Raw genomic sequence first — 24,482 nt, 5'->3', positions numbered from 1 at the left:
CTCATTGCACCCCCGTGTTCTTATTCTTTGTGATTACAATCCTTTGTGTAAAAAGTATTAGAGGGGTAATACAAGTATTACAAAGTTCCCACTCTAAGTCAAATGTAAAAATTCCATGACTTTTCCCTGATTTAAATCCTGAATGTCCAAGACTTTCTATATAATGAATGGTATAATGATTTCAGAGCAGCCGCGTAGCGTTTAAGAATCATTTACTTTTTAAAATGGGAATTGAATGAACAAAGTTGGGCTACAAGCAAGCAGTAAAGCTAAGATTCAGATATTCACTAGTTCCACGTGGACATATTAGCATTCATATATTTTGGGAAGTACAATTTAACTTCTAAAACAAAATTCCCTGATATTCTATAACTTTGTCACAACAATTATAAAATTCCCTGACTTCCCATGTCTAGACTTTTCCAAAATGCGGTGCAATTCCAGAAATTCCATGACCTGTGGGAACCCTGGTATTAATTCCACTTTGGAATGGTGTTGTTAAAGAAAAACAAGTTTACGAAATAAAAGGTTGGGGTGACATTAATTCCACATGCTAATAATTGTCATTTTCATTCAGGTTAATATAAAGTAAATAGGCAAGCCAGTGGTAATGGACTGATTTATTTCAAAACCATACTAAACATCCAGCAAAAATAAAATGTTGAACACAGCCCTCTTTTTGTATCTTTAATTAAATAACATTGTCATAAAAGAAAGGCTCAACAAATGTGGCATGTTGTAAAAATTCAAACTGGTAAAAACAATCACTGACCAAAGCCACTGTCCTTTCTACTCCAGTCTTGTACACAATGACAAAAGAGTTGGTAATTAATACTAGGTAGATCAAGGACATTCATTTTTACATTTGTATGCGGGTGAGACTTAACACAAACAGTAGTCCTTAAGGGGGGAAAGACAGCTTTGGGAAAAAAAAGAAGAGAGGGAGATAGGGGGTTTGGGTTAGGTTTCATCTCAGTCTGTTCCAGGAGTGGGGCTCTTTTTCGGGCTGGGAGAGCGGGAACGGCTGAAACAAACACAGAGAGGTGTTAGTGCAGTTGTGAAAATGTCAGCAATCAATTACAATTCACAGAAACCACTCCGACCTGTACCTATTAGCAGTCTCTGGGGTGGGATGAACCTCAACCCATCACCCCCACTTTCACTGCCAGTCATACTTTTCCATGAACATGTCTTTATGACACTCAAGCTAAGGTTTTCACCCATCCTTAATTCTGATGGCACACCCTTGTGAAATGTTGTATAATTACAGGGATTAAAACCCAATGCTACACTTGATCCATCCACTGGTTAGATGTATGGGATTAACTGACAAGAGTCTGCCCTCAGGGAAATGCTACAAAACAAAAAAAAGGTTACAAGTTAGCCTTGTTAGCCTACAAGTTACACAACCAAATAATAGGCCAATGCTCACAATCATGACTTCACCTTGCAATATTAAAAATAAAGAACACTACAGGGACACTATGGCCATTCAAGGCATTAACTCAAAGACCACAGGTCTCAGCCATCTTTATCAATCACACCCTAGAACACCACTAACATGAATAACATTAGTGAAGCTATGTGTAGAATCTATGTGTAGCCCTAACATAGGTTGCAGGGCCAACTCCAACGTTATTAATAGAATCAAGTCTTATGTTCTTATGTTCTTCCCACTCGTATACACACACACGCACACACACACACGACAAGACATGCTCTGAGTAGGTCAATACAAAAAGAGCACAAGTGAATAAAAGGTTCGGTTCTGATCAAGAATAACAGCGACTCTTGGGGTTTTTCTTTACCTTTGAAGACAGTGGCAGAAACAACATGTACAGAGAAGCGACGGATGCTAGAACTTGAAGACACACTCGGAGGGTCTTGAAGTCTGATCTCTCGTCAGCTCTCCTTTCCCTCTTTCTCTCTCTCTCACACACACCCTCAGAGAAGCTAAGCATTGAGGCCGCAGATTTGAAGGTGTGGGGGGCCATAACTGGTCGACTGAGCTCTCTCTCAGCGTAGCACTGGTTTGCAGTAGATGTGGTAGTCGGTAGTAGTAGTGCATGGATTTCTGGGAGGGGATGGGGTAGGTGGAACAACTGTGTGTGTGTGCAGATAGGAGCGTCTTGGTCAGAACGTGCGTCGGACGACCTCATGAAACCACCATGGCGGAGGCTGATCTCAGGGCATTTTCTCACCCTCCCGAAGGACGTTTTACACAGCAAGGATGAACCCTGGTCAGTGCTTGAGCCGTCGACTCCCACACTCTTTAGAAAAAAAAAGGGAACAGCCTGGAGCAATTGGTCAACGGAGTATGATCACGAGCCGATTCTCTCTTTTGGATTTGGGAGGGGGGTTCTCTGATGCACCCTGTGGCTAATCAATATGAGGATGGATCTGGGGGGAAGAGAAGAGAGAAGACCACGCCCTGTTGCCCCCCTCCTGCCCCCTCTACACCCCCTTACCCAATAAGTGCCTCTTGGAGTCTAAGCTGTGTTTGTCTCTGTAGCTAAGCAGTCATTCTAAGCTTTCATTACTATATGTATCTAAAAAACAGGCAATTAAAGCAAGAAATTATTGAGGATCTGAAAGACTATCCCCAACACTGGTTTCTGAAGGGAAAACATTTCTATTGTCCCTGACTAACCCTTGCTATCCCCACCCTACACCTGACCTCTTTCACCCATTTCCATCGACGGCTGTCCATCGTCACATGTGTAGCTCGGTGCATTCTGGGATGTCAGCGAAGTTCAGGCGACGGTTCATCTCTGCCACGTAGTCAAGGCCAACTGGAAAGCTAGCCTCAACTTATCCAAGTAAGCCTAACCTGACTGTGAAACCACTGAATCTAACATGAAGTAGCAGTAATATAGACCTTCTTTTTAATAGGAGTGAGTGGCTAAAGAACATTTGCAAAAGTAAACATGTACATTAAAAATACTATATTTCTATTTTTATTACAATTCTGAGCAAAAACACACAGCCTACTCTTTGGAGGAAAGTCCTGGCACTTCTGGTCACAGCAAGTGGAGCTGATTCTTACCTGTTTCTCTTAGCACTTGGGGTGCGTGACCTGGATCGGGAGCGGGATGCAGATCGACCACGTGGACGTGACGCAGAGCGTGAGCGAGAACGCGAACGACTGAGGCAATTGGGGGGGGAAAAAAAAACACATGTTTACATACACCTTTGTTTGCTTCGATCACAGGCCCTTGTTACGTACTGCACTGAAGTAGCTCCTAATAGAACCTCCAGTTACTGCTTACCTCCGTACTGGAGTCCTAGACTTAGATCGTGCTGGAGAGGCAGACCTTTAAAAGAGGTAGAGGAAAAGAGAATTCTGACATTACTGACAATCACAGCACAAATTTGAATAACACGGTTGCCGGTTCGATCCCCGACCAGTAGGAACGGCTAAAGTGCCCTTGAGCAAGGCTCCTAACCCCTCACTGCTCCCCAAGCTCCGCTGTAGCAAGGCAGCTCCGGGTTAGTGTGTCCAGACTGCTCCGGGTTAGTGTGTGCTTCACCTCACTGTGTGTTTACTGTGTGCTCTGCGTGTTCACTAATTCACAGATGGGATAAATGCAGAGACCAAATTCCTAGTTTAAAATTAAGAAACCACTGCAAATTTGAATATGACCGTCAATTCATTCGAATGTCACTCAGCAACCGTAAGATGACATCCAAAAAAAATGTGCAGTGCAGGGGTGTGATTCTTCCGTTTTTAAACGGAATTCCGTTTTTGCAACTTGAAAATGAGACCCACGCAATTCGTATAGATCCGATGAGTTTTTTTATTTAGGGGGGGGGGGGGGGGGGTGTCTGTAGGTCAAAGGTAGGCTATATTTCTGCATAACACAGGCCATCGTTATAACAGGCCGCTGACAATGACGACGGGTTTTGTGCTTCACATCTTTCTGAATATCACGCCTAGTGTATTCCGTTTACTAGTGGATTTCATTTAAAGTGAAAGTAGACGGCTGATCAGCTGCGTTCTGAAGAATGCTTGATTCAAGTTCAGTGTGTGTGGCGCACTAGTTTCTCAGCAGAAGCCATGAAACGGTAAAGGTCAACAAATTGATTTAAAAAGACATCATGTATGAAGTTTTTTTCCCCCTCGTTTTGGCTTTGCATCGGGTTCGCCGTCAGGATTTTCCGATAATGAATCTCGTGATGCTGATATTGAATTTTAATTTCTGCGTGTGTAAGCTGTGCTTAATGTTAGCTGTGACGAAGGCCATCAGGCCGAAACGTTTGTCAATTAACCCCTGTGCTTAAATGGATTAAAAAAGCAAGAAAAGATTTTTGGAGTGCGACCATTTGTTATTTTCAGCTGTGACACACTAGCCTAACCTTACAGGTTTTCAAAGCCTGTCTACCTTAGGCCTACTACATTGTTTAGTTAACACCTTGTCATTTCGCGTTTGTCCAGCCGTTCACCTCCGTGAACCTTGCGCCCTTTGTCTAAAACATATTTCAGGAAGCCATCTCACCATGACTAAAACATAACGTTATGGTGACTGTGCGAGATCAAAGCTTTGGCATACTTAGTAAACGTCTTGCACATAATATTGAGCTGAATATTTAGTGGAAATAGCCTACTGTAGTATTGTGCTGATAGATAAAAAGTTGCCAATTTAAAGGCGCAGTCTGCATTTTAACCCTAGCTCTCCATTTAGTGTGTGCACTTGTAAAACTAGTGTTGTAGCCCCTTAGCCTACACAATCCTGGTGCAGTAGCTTAAAACAGAGCATACCATTTATTTTAGGAGAGGTGTAGGACCTACAGTGTTCAGGGTTCCTACACATTTTCCATTTCAAAATTCCTTACTTTTTCCATACTAAAATTTTCAAACTTCTCGGTACATTTTTTTTTTTTTTAAGTATATTTTTTGGGCTTTTATGGCTTTAATGCGACAGGATAGTGGAGAAAGACAGGAAGTGAGTGGGAGAAAGAGTCGGGGTGGGATCCGGAAAGGACCACGGGGCGGGAATCGAACCCGGGTCGCCCACGTACGGTGCATGTGCCCCAGCCAGTTGCGCCACGGCTGGGGGCCACGGTACATTTTTCTGACCACATTCTAGACATTGTCAATGGAGCGTTCTACTAGCATTGTCAATGTTTATTATTAACTTGGTAGCCCTTGGATACTTTTCGTTGGGGGAAGTGCTGTGTTGGAAGGTGCACTCACATTTTTAGTTCTCTGTAGATACAGCATAGCCTACATATGTTGGAGACTAGTGCACTGCTGGCAGAGGCCTCAGAAATCACCATAAACAATATTATTTGTTTGCAATAACAGTTTATCAGATAATGCAGTATCCATGTCTTTGGATGGTATCTTTTACAAAATCAAAAAAGTCTACCAATGTTTTAGCCGAAAATAGCAGAGTTACGCAAACATACCAGTGCACAATGGTGTAGGGCACTTGCATAGAACAGGGGTTCTCGATTTGGTTTTGGTACCAGGGTCCCCTTGTGGGACAATTTTTTTTCTGAGGACCCCCATTCAATTGTATCTTGACGATTTGGACTGACAGTTAAGCTACACAACAGTAGGAATGGTTCATTATGACCTGAGTGAAGTGATTAGTACTGTAGATGCAATAGTCTGGAAACACAAATATTTCTCCATACCCTTGTTTCTTTTTTCCATACTTATCCAGACCTGGAAATTACTAAAATCAAATTCCATACTTTTCTAGGTTTTCCATACCGCGTAGAAACCCTGAGTGTTACTTTGGGAGGAGAGGAATCGATGTAATTTGATTATCTTTGGAACTGAAATATCAACAACCTTCAAGTAAGAGTATAGTAAATAATTTAGTCAACATTTTAATTGTTGGTTTAAGTTATAAACAAAACATGTTATAAATGGAAAAAATCCAGGGTTCTGCATTACTGTTGGCAAAATGATCATGATGGCCTATATATTTCAGCCATATTTGGTTTAGTCTTGTGTAGGTCTATAGGCTATATCTACTTTGCTTCTTTAAGGCCCTTTTCTAGTGCCACCCTTGCATAGGATTTGCCTCATGAATTTTATGAAGTGTGATGTAAATATATACAGTAGCCAACACTATAGTACACTAAAGTACTCATACCATTTGGGGGGGGGGGGGGGGGGCAAGGGGTCCTTGGGCTAAAAAAGGTTGAAGACCCCAAGTATAAAGCAATAATCTCTCTGGCAGTTTCTTACCTGCTACGGCGCCTGGAGTAAGATGGTGACCGGTACCTCCTGAGAGGAAAATAAGACATATACATCAGCAGATCACTCAGATATAGTGGTGGAAACAACAAGGACTGGTGGTGGTGATTACCTTTCATTGCTACGACTGCGAGACCGCGAGCGGTACCTTCGTCCCCTGGACCTAGAGCGAGACCTGGATCTGGAACGGGACCTGGGAGGGGGGGGGGGGGGGGGGGGGGTAAAAACACATCATATATAATACATAAATCATGTATAATAACATGTTCATGTTCATAAGGTCTTGGGCGGCAGGGTGCTGATGCTGAAGATGTGGTGATGGACTCACCTGCTGCGACGACTGCCTCCCCGCTTGCTGAAACGGTAGCAGTCATAGGCATAGTGCCCCCGATCACCACACTGGTAGCATCGATCATTTGGGTCAAAAGAGCGGCGGCCAGGTCGACCATAACGAGACTTCCGGGACAAACCTGTAGACAGCTCCACCCGTATGCGTGATCCACAAAGTACTCTGAGAAAGGACAGATAAATAATGACCGCAATCAGGAAGATGGGGCCAAAATCAGCGCTAATTCCAAAACATGCATTCGATATGGTGCATGACTTGAATTTCCCCTTGGGGATCAATAAAGTATCTATCTATTTATAACAACAGTGCAACTACCCATGTCTCAATAGGCATCGACAATATGTTAGTGTCAGAGGCAAATACAGGGGAGGACCAACTTGGAACTCCAAAATCTATTATAGTCCAAAGCAGAGGAGTCATCTTGCTTACTTTCCATCCATGCCCTTCACAGCATCCTCAGCGTCACGGGAGTCTTCATATTCCACAAACGCAAATCCTGGAGGGTTCCTGGCCACCCAGACGCTGCGCAGGGGGCCATAGTAGCTGAACGCCCGCTCTAATTCGCCTTTTGCAGCTCCATTACCCAAGTCTCCAACATAAACTTTACATTCCAAGTTCCGAGAGGAACTTCGGGAGGATGAGTAGTAAGACATCGTCCTCCTAAAAATCATAACATGACATGTTACTCTCAAAACAACACACAGCAACTTTAATAACTCTGCCTAAGTATGCATTTTTAAATAGCCAGAGCAGTCAATTGAGTAAAAGTGCAGTCTACATAGTTACTGAGAAGCATGTTGGCTACCCATTGAGTAATCAATGCTTTAGTTGTTGCATGTTATAGTTCAGACGGAATCCTGTTAGCTTACTTGCTAATTTAGAAATACTACGTTACTAACAATTTAACTTGATTATTTATTTCGTCTTAAATTAAAACACTGCTAAACTGACCAATGTTACATCTATACAGTCCAGAAAGACACCTTGGTCTGATGCTATTGGTTAACGTTACTAACCAGATAGCTAGACTCGGAAGGCATGAAAGCTAGCTACAAGGAAGCATGTTGACGGCAACGTTCGGTCACGTTTACAGCTAACTTTAGCCTAGCTATAAACCGAAACGCTAAACAGGATATAAATATGAAATAAACCATCTTCAGACGCAATACAACATCACACGATATTCATTATCGTCGGATGATAATCTTTCATATTTGCAAATTTGACAGTAACAAAGGCCAATAATCTGATAGAAAGATTAACATGAATAGGCCCGTCTACAAAGCACGACAGCGAAGGCTGAGTTCACGTTAACTCACTGGCAACAACTAAGCTAGCAGCTAGGCTAACTAGAGTAGCCAAATCTGCTATTTAAATAAACAATAACACAATGGTCTACTGCTCATGTGCTCTAAAATTACAGTGCCGTTTACAAAACGCCAGGAATCAATATTACACAGCTACAGTAGTTTTCCATAAACGTTACCGTTTGAACACCCAGTTCCGTGTTCAGTTGCAGATAATTAGCGCGAGGTTACTGCAAATGTCGCACACCTAATCTCGCAGTGCGCAACCAAGCAACCAGCGCCAGCAGCAGAATGACTTGCTTCCTTTTAAGGTACTTCCGCGCGCCACCGCAGTCAACAGAGTACATTCATAGACTTCAGAGCCCGTTAACGGATTTTTGCTGCTCAAAGCTCTTCTTCTTCTTTCTTAAATTTAATGGCGGTTGGCATACCAACTTGATGCATTACCGCCACCAACTGTTTGGGGTGTGGAGCTTCAATGCGGAATCAGACGCCTGTATTTATTCGTGTAAAAAAAAAAAGAATGGGGTGTAATCTTAAATTCTATTGAAAAGACCTGTCTACATTATATACCGCATGAGAGCTGGCCATGCTGATAGTTTAACTGAAGAAAAGGAAAGTAAACCCTCTACTGTTAAATGTGTGTAACCTACCGGTATGAGCTACACCAGGCATAGACTATACAGTCACCAGGCGCGTAACTGAAGCGTTCCGTTCGCGACTAGAATGCGATGCGAACACAGCGACGCAGAATCGCCTGTGATCCACTAGCATGCGATGCGAACTCACCAAATCGCAACGCTACCCTCCATGAGGACGCTTTGATGGGCGTTCCCTTTTGTAGATGTGTGGAAACAGGGCAAGAGCATGTAGCCTAGTAAACAACCAAACAAAATGTTTCCCTCCACTATTTTTAAATTAGGCTACCGAGGGAAAGTCACATCTATAAATGAGTTTGCAAGTTGGGCGGTCATTTCAATCATGAAGTTGTCCCTGTAGGATTCTAGCCACACATCATACAAACACGGAAATGTAGACACTGCTATGCTTATTTTTTCTCCTCGGACATGTTTCTGTACGTTGGCGGTAACCAAACTACCGGAAAATTAGGTTTTGTTTAGGCTACGTGATGATGGACCTCCCCTGCGTTTTGCTCTACTATTGGATACTCGCCTCGCGATGGACGGATTCATTTGCATAAAGTTGGGGATTGCTGAACTTTTTGACGCGCCGCAGCCACAGCACTCGTCGCACCGCATACCCAGAATCCTACGCGGGTGCGGAATTCGCTTCTCATAGAAATGAATAGGGATACTGCGTCGCGGTGTTCGCATCGCATGCTAGTGGATCACCGGCGTATCCCTATTAATTTCTATGAGAAGCGAATTCCGCACCCGCATAGGATTCTGGGTATGCGGTGCGACGAGTGCTGTGGATGCGGCGCGTCAAAAAGTTCAGCAATCCCCAACTTTATGCAAATGAATCCGTCCATCGCGAGGCGAGTATCCAATAGCAGAGCAAAACGCAGGGGAGCTCCATCATCACGTAGCCTAAACAAAACCTAATTTTCCGGTAGTGTGGTTACCGCCAACGTACAGAAACATGTCAGATGAGAAAAAATAATCATAGCAGTGTCTACATTTGTATGATGTGTGGCTAGAATCCTACAGGGACAACTTCATGATTGAAATGACCGCCCAACTTGCAAACTAATTTATAGATGTGACTTTCCCTCCGTAATTTCAAAATATTGGAGGGAAACATTTTGTTTGGTTGTTTACTAGACTACCTGCCGCTTGCCCTGCCGCTCCCACCCATCTACCAAAGGGAACGCCCATCAAAGCGTCTTCATGGAGGGTGTAGCGTTGCGATTTGGGGAAATCGCATCGTTGTGTGCGTGACACACCACTCAAAAAATACTCCATAGAAATGCATGGGGCTAGTTTGTCACGCCAACATGGCCGTTGTCTACACATATCCCACCCTTTCCGCACAATGGAGAAGTTTGCCTCGAACGTCGACTACTAGGCTGCAGCCTTCCAGGCCGCGGTCCATCCCTCCAATGAGCGTCGTCAAAACAGTAAACGTCATCGACAGCGCCACAGTTTGAGGTTGGAGGCTGTAAAAGCCGGTGTCTTTGGAGCTAACAGTGCTATAAGCAGGGCATGAAATTGGCACCCGCCCGCACGCCAAATGCGGGTAACTTTTGTGTTTGGCGGGTAAAACTGTCAATCTACCTGCCACGTTGGCGGGTAGCCAATAAGACAACACTGAGCAAGGAGATGCACTGTCTGGATTGCTGTAGGAAATGTACTCTTTACTCCGCTACATTTTCAATTGCCTTTCGTTACGAGAACAAGTTTATTATTGGAGAAAGTAGGCTATCTCAAGGGAGAAAAGAGCACCTCTCCCCCGGTACACAACGGCGTGGGAGAAAAGAAACAGGGCTTCAGAAAGCATTGCTACGTTTCCCCGCGATTATAAAAGTGATGGCTGGCCTATGTAGCCTACTACACAGAAGTAGATGTTCTATATAGCTAACAACTCAGTTAACGCAATGACGTCCTGCCAGTTGCTGCATCTTCTGGTGAGGCTGCCAGAGTGCCAACGAGACTAGAGGTATGGCATGACACGGAAACTTCCACATATATTCATTTCTGGCCAACATCGTTCAACAGTCACATTGGACAAGGAAAGTAGGCCTACAACTTAATTTACAAGCAAAGCAAATGCACTGCAAATCGAGCATACAAGTTAGAAAAAGCCTAGCATTCATTTATGTAGCCTCAATGTTGCAGGACATGACATGAGACGGTCGGCTGAGAAAACAGATAGCCTGCTCTGTCGCTCTACCCGAGTGGATATGCCTAGGCTATTATAGCCTAAATATAGGTCTACCCATAATATAGCCATTGTTTTTAGGTTACAAAGTATATTAAATAAAATATATTTGAATTGGGCTATGTTTGACTATATGATTAGCCTACAGAGGAGGAGAAAAGCAAATAGGCATAAAGGATACTTTTGTATCCCTTTAAAGGTCCATCAAAAATGTAGGCCTACAAAAAAGTAACTTAGGCCTACTTGAGTAATTTATTAACAAAGTACTTTTTTACTTTTACTTGAATACTGTAATGTGTATTATGTACAAGTTCAAGATTCTTATGCATTTTCTGAGCCGTTCACCTTTATTTTGGGCACAAAATAATTTTGGCTGGTAAAAAACCACTGTGGCAGGTGGATTTCAAAATTCACCTGCCACAGTGGCTGGTGGCCAAAAAAGTTAACTTCAGGCCCTGGCTATAAGCAAGGATTTGACAATAAAAGAGTTACACATGTACACCGATGTTTGGTATTAATGTATCTTACAACCTATTAGCCTACTAGATCAATGGAAATGGGCCTGTGTTGCGTTGTATCAATGTTACGTTATATCCTCAGAAACAGACGATAAAAAAAACGTAATTTCATGGATGTTTATGTTGTGTCTGATTGGTGGGCAGTTGTTTATTCGATGCTAATTGGATGTGATAATGATGTAGTATCTTTCTTGTCACTCAATCTGTAAAATTGTCACTCTGAGGCAGGAACGTTTGTCGGTTTGCCAACTTCTACATTAAATGGTAAGTTGAAACTGATATATTATAATAGTTTGAAAGTTTACGTGATGGGGTAAGTTTAAACAACTGATAGCCTACATTACAATGCGAATCTCGTAGGCTACTAACAAATTATGGACATAGACAACATATAATTAGGAACTTTGATTGTAGCAGCTGTTAGGCTTAGGTCTACAATATTGTTTCTGGTAAAATCTTCAAATTGTATCATTCTCTTTAAAGGACATGGCTACACAAGAAACACAAAGTAAGTCAGAGAGTTTTATACAGTTCTTCACAATTCCCAACACACACACATATACACAACAGCTTGTGAGTATTTAATGATGCAAATCCATTTTGTTAGAAAGGTTGTGCTGAATCCAGCAATACCAAATATGTAAATATATCATGCGTAATCAGGGTGCTACCTTCCTTTAACTGACAGTCCTTTACATTTATTGCAACAGCTGCAGTCTTATGCTCAAGGTCAGAGGTGCAATTAAACATGTAAGTGTATATGGTGTGAGTCATATCTGTACAGCGTTCCTTAAGGAGGGACTCAGTGTCTGCTGTTTCTTTTTTGGCCAGTTTCTAGACATGACCCACAAGCAGGACACAGCTAGACACAGATCAGCCTAAAAAGATGTTAACTCATTTAAACAGGCACAATCCTGTTCTCCTGTGTGTGCTGTTGCCTATAAATAGACAACAGACCAGATAGGCTTCGAGTGCATCCACTCTTCTTTTCTGATATTTGCCACACAATGCGTTTCAATGCAATGTAAATACATTACAGGACTTTGCATAGGTGGGCACTGTTTTCTTTTATACAGGCACTATCCAACTTACTTCATTCACCAACACACTCTTTATCATTCTGTATCTCACTCTTATCTTAATGATTCTTATGATTTTCTTCCTTCACAGCTAACATTCCGACACTGATCTACTTGACGCTTACTACATCAATACAGGCACACCACTTCACCAACATACCTAGATACATATTATTGACCTGGCTAGATTGCACTTTTTCTTAATAAATTACTATTTTTACAACTGTCTTTCTTCCTCCATTATGTGATGGTGTGAACAAGCCCACGCCATACATCAGTTTGGGAAAAATAACATTGATAACAACCCATAAACATAAGTTATTGTATTTCTAAGCATGTAAGTGACTGTAAACATCCTTGAATCCTCACTAGGGTAAGAAATGTAAATTTACAAACACACCTCTGCCTTTTTGATATGTTAGTGTCTTACTGTATCTCCAATAAAGTTTGTTCATTTTGGACCATCTGATCTTTTTTCTGTGAGTGAAAGTGCTTAGTGTAATATCTTTAAGAAATTTGAAGAATAGCCAATAAGTGTCTTGCTGTGCACATAAACACTTACACAGCATTACATAATGTAGACCATTACTTCATAACCTAGTCTAGCCATTGTCCACTAGCTTGTGCTGCATTTCAAAGAAGAATTTCCATTAGGAATAGCCAAACAATCAAGTTTCTTAGCCAATCCCAGTTCCACAGTTATTTATTTAGCCTTAATATTGATCAAAGATGAACCAATGGGCCACACAATATCAACACATAGGTAAGTAACATGTACAGGTAACGTCTGCACTTGTTTAGGCTACATTGACAAGTCAATTACCTTTTGAATGATGGTCAAATTAATCACTGCATTGATCTGGGTGTCCCGTTCCTGCAATTTACCTCAGAGTGACAATTTTACAGATTGAGTGACAAGAAAGATACTACATCATTATCACATCCAATTAGCATCGAATAAACAACTGCCCACCAATCAGACACAACATAAACATCCATGAAATTACGTTTTTTTATCGTCTGTTTCTGAGGATATAACATTGATACAGCGCAACGCAGGCCACAAACATCGGTGTACATGTGTAACTCTTTTATTGTCAAATCCTTGCTTTTAGCACTGTTATACATTAATACCAAACATCGGTGTACATGTGTAACTCTTTTATTGTCAAATCCTTGCTTATAGCTGTTAGCTCCAAAGACTGGCTTTTACAGCCTCCAACCTCAAACTGTGGCGCTGTCGATGACGTTTACTGTTTTGACGACGCTCATTGGAGGGATGGACCGCGGCCTGGAAGGCTGCAGCCTAGTAGTCGACGTTCGAGGCAAACTTCTCCATAGACCTCTCCAGAATATATCCCGCCTCCTAGCTTCCGTATCCATCCAACTTCCGGGCGTGGATTGTCTATGGGAAATAACATGGCGTTTTGAAAGATCGTACCTGTCAAACTCTGTAGGTGACAAAGTAGAAAAAGCTGCTGGGCAGATTGGCCTACACACTTCTGCCATCTAGTTTCCACTGGATTTTTTGATTTTCGGTGCCGTTTAAGTAGTATAGTCTATAGTATACTACTTAAACGGCACCGACAATCAAAAAATCCAGTGGAAACTATATGGCAGAAGTGTGTAGGCCAATCTGCCCACCAGCTTTTTCAACTTCGCTACCTACAGATGTTTTACCGGTATGATATTTCGAAACGCCATGTTATTTCTCATAGACAATCCACGCCCGGAAGTTGGATGGATACGGAAGTTACGGAGGCGGGACTTATTCTGGAGAGGTCAATTGTGCACGTCGACATGTGAATACATTGAGCCAATCATGTGGTGTGATGTGAATACATTGAGCCAATCATATGGTGTGTTGTGAAGACATCGTGCCAATCATGTGTTGGAGCAAGATTGGTGTCGTGAAGCCTTGCGCACGCGCAGTTCGACCCAAAGACTGTGCCCGATGAGTGCCCATAAAACGTTGGTATATGGCCGCCGAGTGGAGGGACTTGCCTAAAAGGACTTTGGTTAAGCTCATATGCACACGCGATTTGAAGTCCGGTCTGGCTTGCGTGCTCTTGTTCGCTCAAGGTTCCGGGAGATTTTATGTAATTTGCGGGCGTCAGGAAGCCGCTATCAATATGTGGGAGACTCCCAAAACTTCGGGAGACTTGGGATGTCTAGCTAGACAGCACTTTGTCGCCAGCACAGAATGTACAATACCTTAATGTTGTCATGTTTAGCTGACACAAACTCAAAGTAATGACTGATGAAATGTGCATCTCTCTCTCTCCGTCCATTGTTTACGTTTGTGTCGCGGCGTGGTTTTACATGTGAATTGTGCTCATGCTGAAAACGTGAGCATAGCCTACATGACATTAAACCCCAAGACAAGAAGAAAGCAAAGAATATATCTTTTTATTAAGGAAAATGACAAAAAAAGTAACGCACAGTAACTTAGATAAGTAACTTTAATCTGATTACTGGTTTGTAAATAGTAGCGCGTTAGATTACTCGTTACTGAAAAAAGTGGTCAAAATAGACTAACGCGTTACTAAGTAACGCGTTACTGGCATCACTGCCCACTACACAGTAGCTTAAGGTGTGTTTCTAAAGCAGCCATAATGAAATGAAGTTTGGATACTTCACACACACATGCTTTTTAATCTCACAGACTACAACTACCAAGCTGGAATCAAAGCACATTCCCCTCTCACACCCTGCACGCACTTAAAACAAATAAACAGGCGTCTCAGTCTCACGCATGTATAGGCAAAACTGTATCAGACTGGTGTAACGTTGGTAAATCTTCCATTGCACAGAATGATTTTTGTAGCACGTGCAACAAATGAGAGTCGAAAGTAGGGTTGGGTATCGTTTGGGTTTTATCCGATACCGGTGTTAAATCGATACTTTTAAAACGGTGCCGGTGCCAAAACGGTGCCTGAACCGGTACTTTGTTTTTAAAATGTTTTAAATTAAAATGGTCTAAAGCATGAATTGCTTTTTTTATTGATAAGACAAATTTGAACATGAAATTAAACTGTTATATTCAATTTACTATCAATATCTCATTGCTCCTACGAATAATACATTTAAATGTTAAAACAGCTTGCCATGCATGCAGACACAAAGGTAAGCTCTGCTTTTAGTAGGGGGGATTATCAACAAAAAAGGGCCTAATCGTTACGCGGTGGATAGAAGCACCAAAATTGGTACAGACACTCTTTATGATGTATCTCATCATTTGAGAAGGGGTGCCCAAAATGTCTGGTTCATTTAGGTCATTTTTTAAGGGAAAATCCAAGATGGCCGCCTAAAACGACCCAAAGATAATAAAACATTACATAGTTGGGCATCATGGTTTATTCTGCTACTTTATTATTTTACATTTGATATATATAGAGATGGTTAACAAATAATATGTGCAAGATAACCCCTGAAAATAATCTTACATGCCTTTTATACAGCTTTAAAGGGGGGAAAACAGGCTTAAAATGGTCAGAATGACATGACTCCCCAAATGAATCCTCATCTGAGAAGTTAATTATTTATGTATGCATAACATAAATATTTTTAAAAACTTTTGGAAGAATCACTTAATAATTTTCAAAAGACAGCTTATTGCTAAAATGTCCACATGATCAGAGATCAAGCCCTAAATAGGGACACAACTCATTGACCAAATGTTATGCCAGTGTTAGCGTTAGCATTAGCCAATGTAGAACCACTAGCTGGGTTCCAATTATCAAGCTAAATCTAGGCAAACAAAGGCATCCCTAGGCTAATTGTGTCCCCATGGTCACCTGGGGTGCGTATTTGTGAATCTGTGGGGCTTCCTGGGGGGTACTGTACCATTATTTCGGGATTTTTAGATTTTTAGATTTTTTATTTGTACTACAGCATGGGCTCCCAAACTCCATCAATGTGGGCCTCCCCTCTGAAAAACAGTGACACCTCTGCGCCCCCCCCCCCCCCCTCCACCACAACAATCATTTTCAAATAATGATACATTTACAAAAATGGTTCAGTGGAGTGATCCAGAGATCCAGACTGTTATGGAGAGATGTTTGTGATGCTTGGTGGGTTACACATAGAGATGGCTCTATGGAACACAATCGGATAACTTTTAGATGGAATGTAGAACAACTGCACTATGTGATAATGGGGTGGCTACCTCTGGAACAGCAGACTCCTTCTAAAGGGTGGGCAGCGTGGAAACCATTTCCAGAAGTAAAGGATGCCTTCATTGACAGCAAATCCTTTTCAACTGCTTAGCCAGGAATCAAACATGTTTGCATGCTGGAGAAGTACACTTGTGTTCTTTACAGTAAAAAAACGGATCATGAAAGTCAATGATCTCAGGAAGGACTTGTTTTCTCAAATATGTCTCTCAATGGAAAATATTCCTCCCACACAGGCTGCACTGATACAGCATTCAAATAGAGCAGTGTACCCAGCTCCAAAGGTCCAAAGGTCTGCAGGCTACCCAGTCAGTGCCTTCTCCTGAAAAATATGGATGGACCAAATTTTTGGACACCTTTATGGACACTTTTACCAGAGGCAGCCAAAGTATGTAGAGAACCTCTTAAATGTGGCAGCAAAGGTGAGCCTCTCTGCTCTCGAAAGTGCCGATGCCAGGATGCTGGGTTGCCTTGCATAGTATTATACCAATGTGCCAGAGCATGTGAACAGATGCAAATATGCAGTATCTAGAGTAGGACTAATGTAATGTAGTGTGGTGTTTTACTGTGTCTTAAGAAGTTGTAGGGGACATGTGTGCTTAATTGTATGTTTTTTATGAGGTCTGCCTGAAGTGCTTGACTGTCTGTGTTAATAGTATCCTTGAGACAATAGGTGGATATAGCCGTATTGTCTGCTTTAAACAGAGACATATCTATGACACTTATACCTAATTTCATGATTTTAGGAGGTTGTTTAGGTGGCCTTTGAAATAGCTGCCAATTGTGTGGATAGGCAGTGCAGCCTTTTTTTAATTTCTTTAAAAATTCACTTCCCGTTTGAGATTTCTTGGAGTAATCTTCCAGGATAACGTAGGATCACCCAAGGGACATATATCCAATTTCAAGCTTTTAGGAGGTTGTTTAAGTGGCCTCTGAATCAGCTGTCAATTATATGGGTGGCCATTTTGAATTTCTTGAAAATCTCACTTCCTGTTTGAGATATGTTTGATCACCCCTTCTATGATGTCTTAGGGTCACCCAAGGAATATATAAGCTTTTAAGAGGTTGTTAAGTTGGTGATTGAATTAGCTGCCAAATTTGTGGCGGGGAGCGCAAAATGTTTCAATTTCTTTAAAAACTCAATTCCTGTTTGAGATGTTTTTGGGCACCCCTTCTAAGATGTCTTAGGATCACCCAATGAGCATACATACCAAATTTCAAGCTTTTAAGAGGTTGTTTAGGTAGTGTTTGAATCAGCTGCCAATTTTGTGGCGGGGAGTGCGCCATTTTTCAATTTCTTTAAAAACTCACTTCCTGTTTGAGATTTTTTTGGGCACCACTTCTATGATGTCTTAGGATCACCCAAGGAACATGTATACCAAATGTGAACCTTTTAAGAGGTTGTTTAGGTGGTCTTTGAATTAGCTGCCAATTTTGTGGCGGGGAGCGCAGCATTTTTCCATTTCTTTAAAAACTCACTTCCTGTTTGAGATATTTTTGGGCACCCCTTCTAGGATGTCCTAGGATCACCCAATGAACATACATACCAAATTTCAAGCTTTTTAGAGGTTGTTTAGGTAGTGTTTGAATCAGCTGCCAATTTTGTGGCGGGGAGTGCGGCATTTTTCAATTTCTTTAAAAACTCACTTCCTGGTTGAGATATTTTTGGGCACCCCTTCTAGGATGTCTTAGGATCATCCAAGGAACATGTATACCAAATTTCAAGCTTTTAGGAGGTTGTGAAGGTGGCTTTTGAATCAGCTGTCATTTGTATGGGTGGCCATTTTGAATTTCTTCAAAATCTTACTTCCTGTTTGAGATATTTTTGGGCACCCCTTGTAGGATGTCTTAGGATCACCCAAGGGACATATCTACCAAATGTCATGCTTCTATCCACCGCGTAACGATTTTTCACATAATCTCCCCTACTATTTCAAGTTTAGGCCTACCCAGTGTAGGCGGTTTGCCATAAGGTATGTTAAAACCGCTTGCCATAAAACTGCCAGGTCATGGACAATGGCATTTGCAAGCAAGCTAATCTAACAGGGACTCTACTTTCCAGTTAATTCAGTGTGTTCTCAAATGCTTCAAGAAATTTAATGTCTTAACCCATAACACGCAGTAGTTTTGAACATGTTAGGCTATGTCGGTGTTGAAGTGTTTAGATTCCCAGCGCTAGCCTAGTAGGCATTTTAACAGCAACTATGGCTATGCGCTAACACAAGTCAGCTAATGTTTAATTAGCAATAACGTACGGAGATGGTTTCATAGCCTCTTTGACAGCTCAGTGACATCAGGTATGTAAACCTACATATTTATGTTTTTGCCAGCTAACTTTTAACATGATCTTCATATTCATTGTGATGCTATATGGGCCTCGTGCACATGAAAGATTAATATCATGCCATAACACACCGTGAAATAAAGTTTTCACCTTACAACTTTGCTGATAACATTTCAAATAAATGTCAGTTAGCGCGTTAGCAAGGATATTGTGTAACCTACTAGCTAGCCTACTGTTGATGTTGTTTCATAGCCTTTTGCTTGTGTGTAGTTAGGCCCACTGCTAGATTTTGACAGGAGCTCGCGATATCGCTTTAAAGTAAGCTACTTTGGGCTCACGCAAGCTGTCAAACACTGTCCACTCGCCTATGTGGTGCACCCCTCTGGTTATACAGCCAGTGTTTATTATATGTTAGCTAACTGTATCTGGATGTGTTGCTATCAGAGCAAGACGTTAGAGATGGCGCATGACATGCAGTGATGCCTCGTGTATAAAAAACAAAAAACAAAAAAAAAACGCTATTTAAGCACCGAAATGAGGCACCGAAATCCACGTTGTTATTCGATGCAGTTACTACCGTTTACGTTGGCACCGGTGCCATATTAGAACCGTGTTTCGGTGCCCAACCCTAGTCGAAAGATACAATTACAGTGCTGCTATCAATTTGCTTGGTATAACCGCATTTATAGTTTTCTACAAATGCAATCAAATTGGCCTCCATCACTCAACCAACGCTAACGGTAACATTATTGTACCTAGGTCCTTGATATTATAAGATTAACGTACCTGCAGTAAAAACCAAGCATGTCCGATAAACATTCTCAGATTTATTTGGGCTTCAGGAAGAAATGGGAATTACATTTCATGTGAACATCGTCCTATCCTTATTAGACGTTCTCTGCGGTAAACTACAGTCCTTGTAGGAACCGTCCATTGTTTTTCCAACCCACTTTTAACTTCCCACAAAATTACGTCTTACTGCAACGATGCGCCATCTAGTGGACAAACGACTGGAATAGTGGACAATACTGGAAATGCAGCCATGATGATGATGATGAATATTTGGCTTTCTTTTAATCCTACTAAATTTGTAATTATGTATCGGCCATTCTAATACCGATAGTATGTGCTTGCCTGTGTGTGTGTGCATGTGTATATGTGTGCACCGCCATCTACAGGCCAATGAGTGTACAGTCACTAAATGTACACATAACCTAATTTTTTTAGACCCCCCCCCCCCCCATGGATGAAATTCTACGAAACTTGGCATACCCCCAGAGAATGCCAGGTCAATCACAAATGAGTGATTATGGGCCAGGTTTGTGTGGGCCCTTGAGACCAACATACCATAAAAGATTCTTCATCCTCAGTGCCACGGTTCAGGTAGTTATTTAGGAAAAACTGCTTTTTTTGCCATTTGGGGGGCCCAGCACGGGGGGGAGGGGGGGGGAGTGGCCCCCGGGGACGAAATTGAGTGTGTGTGTGTGTGGGGGGGGGGTGGTATTGGGTGTGTGGGAGGGATGATGGTTGACGATGATGGTTAGGTGGGGAGGGGTACCTTTGTGTGTATGTGGGGGGGGGGGGGGTTGGGGGTGGTAATGGGATGTGAGGGGGAGGGGGGTGTACCTGTGTGTGTGTGTGTGCCTGTGGGGGTGATAGTATTACTACTACTAGGCTACTGTGGTCAAAGCTATTCTTTCAAGTTGACAGAGGGATTTCACTTTCTTTCAGTATTTATACAACAATTATCAGATATGTTATTTTCTTTGTGTAAAAATAAATAAATCAACTTTTAGCTTATAAATAAATAAATCAGCTTTTAGATCAATGGTAGCCTGACGAGCCAGACCCACATCAAGATGTAGAGTCTGGGAACAATTGGCAGTGCTCAATCCAAGGGGTGAGATGATAAAAGGTTGTCTTTCAAATTCCCTCTTCCCCGCGGCCAAAGCCGATTCAAAGGCCTCTATTCGCCAGCAGCAGCATCCATCTTCTTTACATAAGAACAACCCTTTTGCGCTAAGCGCCCGACATTGACCACATAATTACTGTGAATGTGGACTGGCCATGCCTTCAATGTCTATAAACTTTACGCCTCTGACGATCCGTTTCTTATTGCCAAAATAGGGCGCATAGTGTTTATGACATAAACAGACTCGGGTGCGTTTGTGTAATGTAATGTAAACAAAGACCAGTTGGGTCAGGGCTAGGGGGGACTAATCACACTTTAGTACGGTCCAGTTAGACAGACCCAGTGTGAAGGCAACCTCACCTGGAAGTCTCTAGAGCACTGATCTCTTGCCTCCAGCTGGTCAAGAATGCCGCAGCAAGGTTGCTGCTGACTGGATCCAAAAAGGAGCATATTACCCTGATCCTAGCCTCTCTCCACTGGTTACCCATCCAACACAGAATTCATTCAAGATTTTATTGATGGTTTTTAAAGCCCTAAATGGCCTGGCCCCATCCTTGCAGATCTCATTCACCAAGACTCAGCTCCCAGGTCCCTTAGATCCTGTAGCATGGGTCTCCTGCATGTTCCATGCACCCGACTCAGGCAGAGAGGTGATAGATCTTTTGCTTTGGCTGTGCCATGCCTGGAATCAGCTGCACCTTCCATTAGAGATGCTCCCTCCATCACTAAATCTAGGCTCAAAACACACCTCTTCTCCCTGGCTTTTCCTGCCCTTTATAATTGTTATCTGTGTTCATTGTCTTTTTAATGCACTATGTACGACACTTTGGTCAGTGTAACTGTATTTTAAATGTGCTTTTAAATAAAAAGTACTTACTTACTTTTTACCAACTAAGGAATATTTCCAATAAGACTTGTTTTATCATTTAAATACACAGAAACCACACATGCTTTTAGTCCTCATGCCTGGATTATTGTTAACAGTCTTTTCACCTGCCTTACAAAAGACTTTACATAGGCTTCAAATAGTCCAAAACTCTGCTGCCCGGCTCCTAAATTAGACCAAAATGCATGAACATATCACTGGCTCCCAATATGATGGAGAATTGATTTTAAAATTTTACTTGTTGCATTTTAAAGCTTTTCATGGCCTTTCCCCTGGTTACATTTCTGAAATGCTAGTGCCCTATAGTCCTACACGCACATTAAGGTCTGCAGGCACAGGTTTATTAACTATTCCTGGGTATAGCATTTAAAAAAAAAAAAATAATAGTCCTGTATTTCTTTCGAAATTGAAATGAAGTTGTATGGACTGGACTATGTTTTTAAACGGCGACGAAATTGTGAATTTCCAGAGCGTGTTACTCCACACTCGGCAATCGACTTCTACGGACTTTCCCCTAAAGACGCCATCTGCAGCAGCAACATTTCCGGAAAGGTACTGGCTTGATGAAATTCATTCTGGACTCTATTCGACAACATAAAGACCTCGGGATACTTCGGTTTGGCTTTAGGGACCCTCTACTCAATACCACGTAAAATAATTCAGTGGAAATGCATGGATTCCAGTTGCTGCTACTGGAAGAAACTGGAATCCATGCATTTTCATGGAATTATTTTTGGAATCTGATCCCTTATCATACCTGTTCATTCTTACTCGTCGCTCGACTTATCGTGACTAAATTCAAGATGGTTGCAAACGCTAAACTTTGTGAAGATACTGTCTGTATAAATCGTCTTGTAAGTAAACTACCAGTGCTTTTTCAAAGTTCTCAATGTCTCGTTTTAAATGTCAGGGCCCTCGGAAGTCTACCAATGAAGTGTGGAGATACATTGAGCCTCGTAAATGGTGTAAAACAGTGATTTATTCGCATGGCTAGCCCGATGCCGAAGCACCACCATTGAAAAAGCTGTTGGTAGCATCGGCTAACTAGCGCCAGATTTTGGAGTGCAGGGGACAAGACGAGGTGGGCTATGAGACATACGTTCACACTCTGTATCATGTTTCAACACACTTTAGGTCAATATCACACCGGAATTCTCCTTTAAGCAGCTTTATTGAGATTGGTGTTTTGGAGTCCCCTTTGGAGAAACGCTATACTGCAGCTCTGCTGCGTTTTGTCCTTGTATTGTTGCCATAGCCGATCAGAAGCGGTATGCTTTGCATTGCATAGGTTGACTTTATAAAGCTCTCCCCACTTTGTTTTAATTTTGTAACTGTAAAATGTTGTTTATGTTGAAAACTTTGATATACCACCTGTATTATGTTACTTTACATGTATTGTTAAGATTTGGGTGCAATTCTTTGTGTTAGTATTCCCCCATCATTTGACTCTTTCTCTCCTCTTGATGAGGAAGCAGTCTCTCAATTGCTTCAGCGATGTCGTCCAACAACATGCCCATTAGATCCTGTCCTGTCCACTCTTCTACAGTCTATCTCACCCGCTGTTCTACCAGCAGTCACACATGTATTTAATGCTTCTCTCAGTTCTGGAATAGTTCCTTATTCTTTTAAACAGGCTAGGGTTACACCTCTGCTAAAGAAAAGTACACTTAATCCAACTGAGGTGAAGAACTACAGACCTGTCTCCCTTCTTCCTTTCTTGTCAAAGGTTTTGGAGAAAGTGGTCTTCAAGCAAGTTTGTGACTTTCTTCATCAGAATAATCTACTAGACCCTATGCAGTCTGGTTTCAAGAGTGGTCATTCTACTGAAACTGCTCTTCTGTCTGTGACTGAAGCATTGAGAGTAGCTAAGTCCTCTGCTCAGTCATCAGTATTAATTCTACTAGATTTATCTGCAGCCTTTGATACTGTTAACCATGACATTCTCCTATCTATACTATCTGAACTGGGAATTTCTGGAAAAGCTCTTGACTGGTTTGAATCTTACCTTAAAGCGCGTTCTTTCAACGTGTCTTGGCAGGGACAGGTATCTAAGTCTCATGCCCTCACCACAGGTGTGCCTCAGGGATCAGTATTAGGACCCTTGCTTTTCTCTATTTACACCACTTCCTTAGGTGATACCATTCGCTCCCATGGATTTGACTATCACTGTTATGCAGACGACACTCAACTTTACCTGTCTTTCCCACCTGATGACTCTAGTGTTTCCCACCGGATTTCTGCATGCCTTAAGGATATTTCAGCCTGGATGAAAGATCGGCACCTTCAGCTTAATCTCTCAAAAACAGAGTTTTTGGTGTTTCCAGCTAAAACAGCTATTCCCCAACAGATTAACATCCAGCTTGACTCAACTTCACTGACCCCAACTAGATCGGCACGAAACTTGGGCGTTGTAATTGATGACCGACTTAACTTCTCTGAGCATATAGCTTCTATTGCAAAATCATGCCGGTTTATGCTTTACAACATTAGGAAGATCAGACCTTATCTGACACAAGATTCCACACAACTTCTTGTTCAGACCATGGTCATCTCTAAGCTGGACTATTGTAATTCACTATTAGCTGGCTTACCCGCTTGTGTAACAAGATCATTACAGCTGATTCAAAATGCTGGAGCACGCCTGGTCTTCAATCAGCCAAAGAGGACACATGTAACTCCTCTCCTAGTTACTCTCCATTGGCTCCCTATAGTAGCCAGAATTAAATTTAAATCTCTCACTTTGGCCTATAGGACACTAACTAGATCTGCTCCTAGTTATTTTAATTCAATAATCAAGCCTTACATGCCCAACCGCCCACTGCGGTCTTCTGGTGAGCGTATGTTGTGTCGACCAGTCATAAAAACTGGGTCTAATTCCAGACTCTTTTCTTCAGTGGTTCCATGTTGGTGGAATGAACTG

At 42.0% G+C, this 24,482-nt stretch overlaps 1 protein-coding gene across 3 annotated transcripts; it reads right to left on the bottom strand.

Moving 5' to 3' along the window:
• Nucleotides 1-605: 605 nt before the first annotated feature.
• srsf7a (serine and arginine rich splicing factor 7a) lies at nt 606-8,228 on the bottom strand. Of its 3 annotated transcripts, XR_012986500.1 has the most exons (9): nt 8,047-8,228; nt 6,990-7,220; nt 6,540-6,722; nt 6,324-6,404; nt 6,203-6,241; nt 3,270-3,314; nt 3,047-3,145; nt 1,809-2,270; nt 606-1,024 (listed from the first exon to the last, which is right to left on the bottom strand). XR_012986500.1 is itself a non-coding variant. In XM_076281856.1 (8 exons), the coding sequence occupies exons 2-8, from the start codon at nt 7,211-7,213 to the stop codon at nt 973-975; spliced, it is 723 nt and encodes a 240-aa protein (XP_076137971.1). In that variant the 5' UTR covers nt 7,214-7,220; nt 8,047-8,224; the 3' UTR covers nt 606-972. The 3 variants fall into 3 exon arrangements, 1 of the variants encoding a protein (XP_076137971.1); XR_012986501.1 differs by having other exon boundaries at nt 1,809-3,145; nt 8,047-8,225; XM_076281856.1 differs by lacking the exon at nt 1,809-2,270 and having other exon boundaries at nt 8,047-8,224.
• Nucleotides 8,229-24,482: the final 16,254 nt, after the last annotated feature.

The sequence above is a fragment of the Alosa pseudoharengus genome, unplaced genomic scaffold, assembly GCF_046254945.1.
Source record: "Alosa pseudoharengus isolate Yale_2024_CS ecotype anadromous, Long Island Sound unplaced genomic scaffold, YU_APseudo_1.1 YU_APseudo_1.1_scf_13, whole genome shotgun sequence".
Lineage (NCBI taxonomy): Eukaryota > Metazoa > Chordata > Actinopteri > Clupeiformes > Clupeidae > Alosa > Alosa pseudoharengus.
This window is presented reverse-complemented; position numbering and strand designations above follow the sequence as displayed.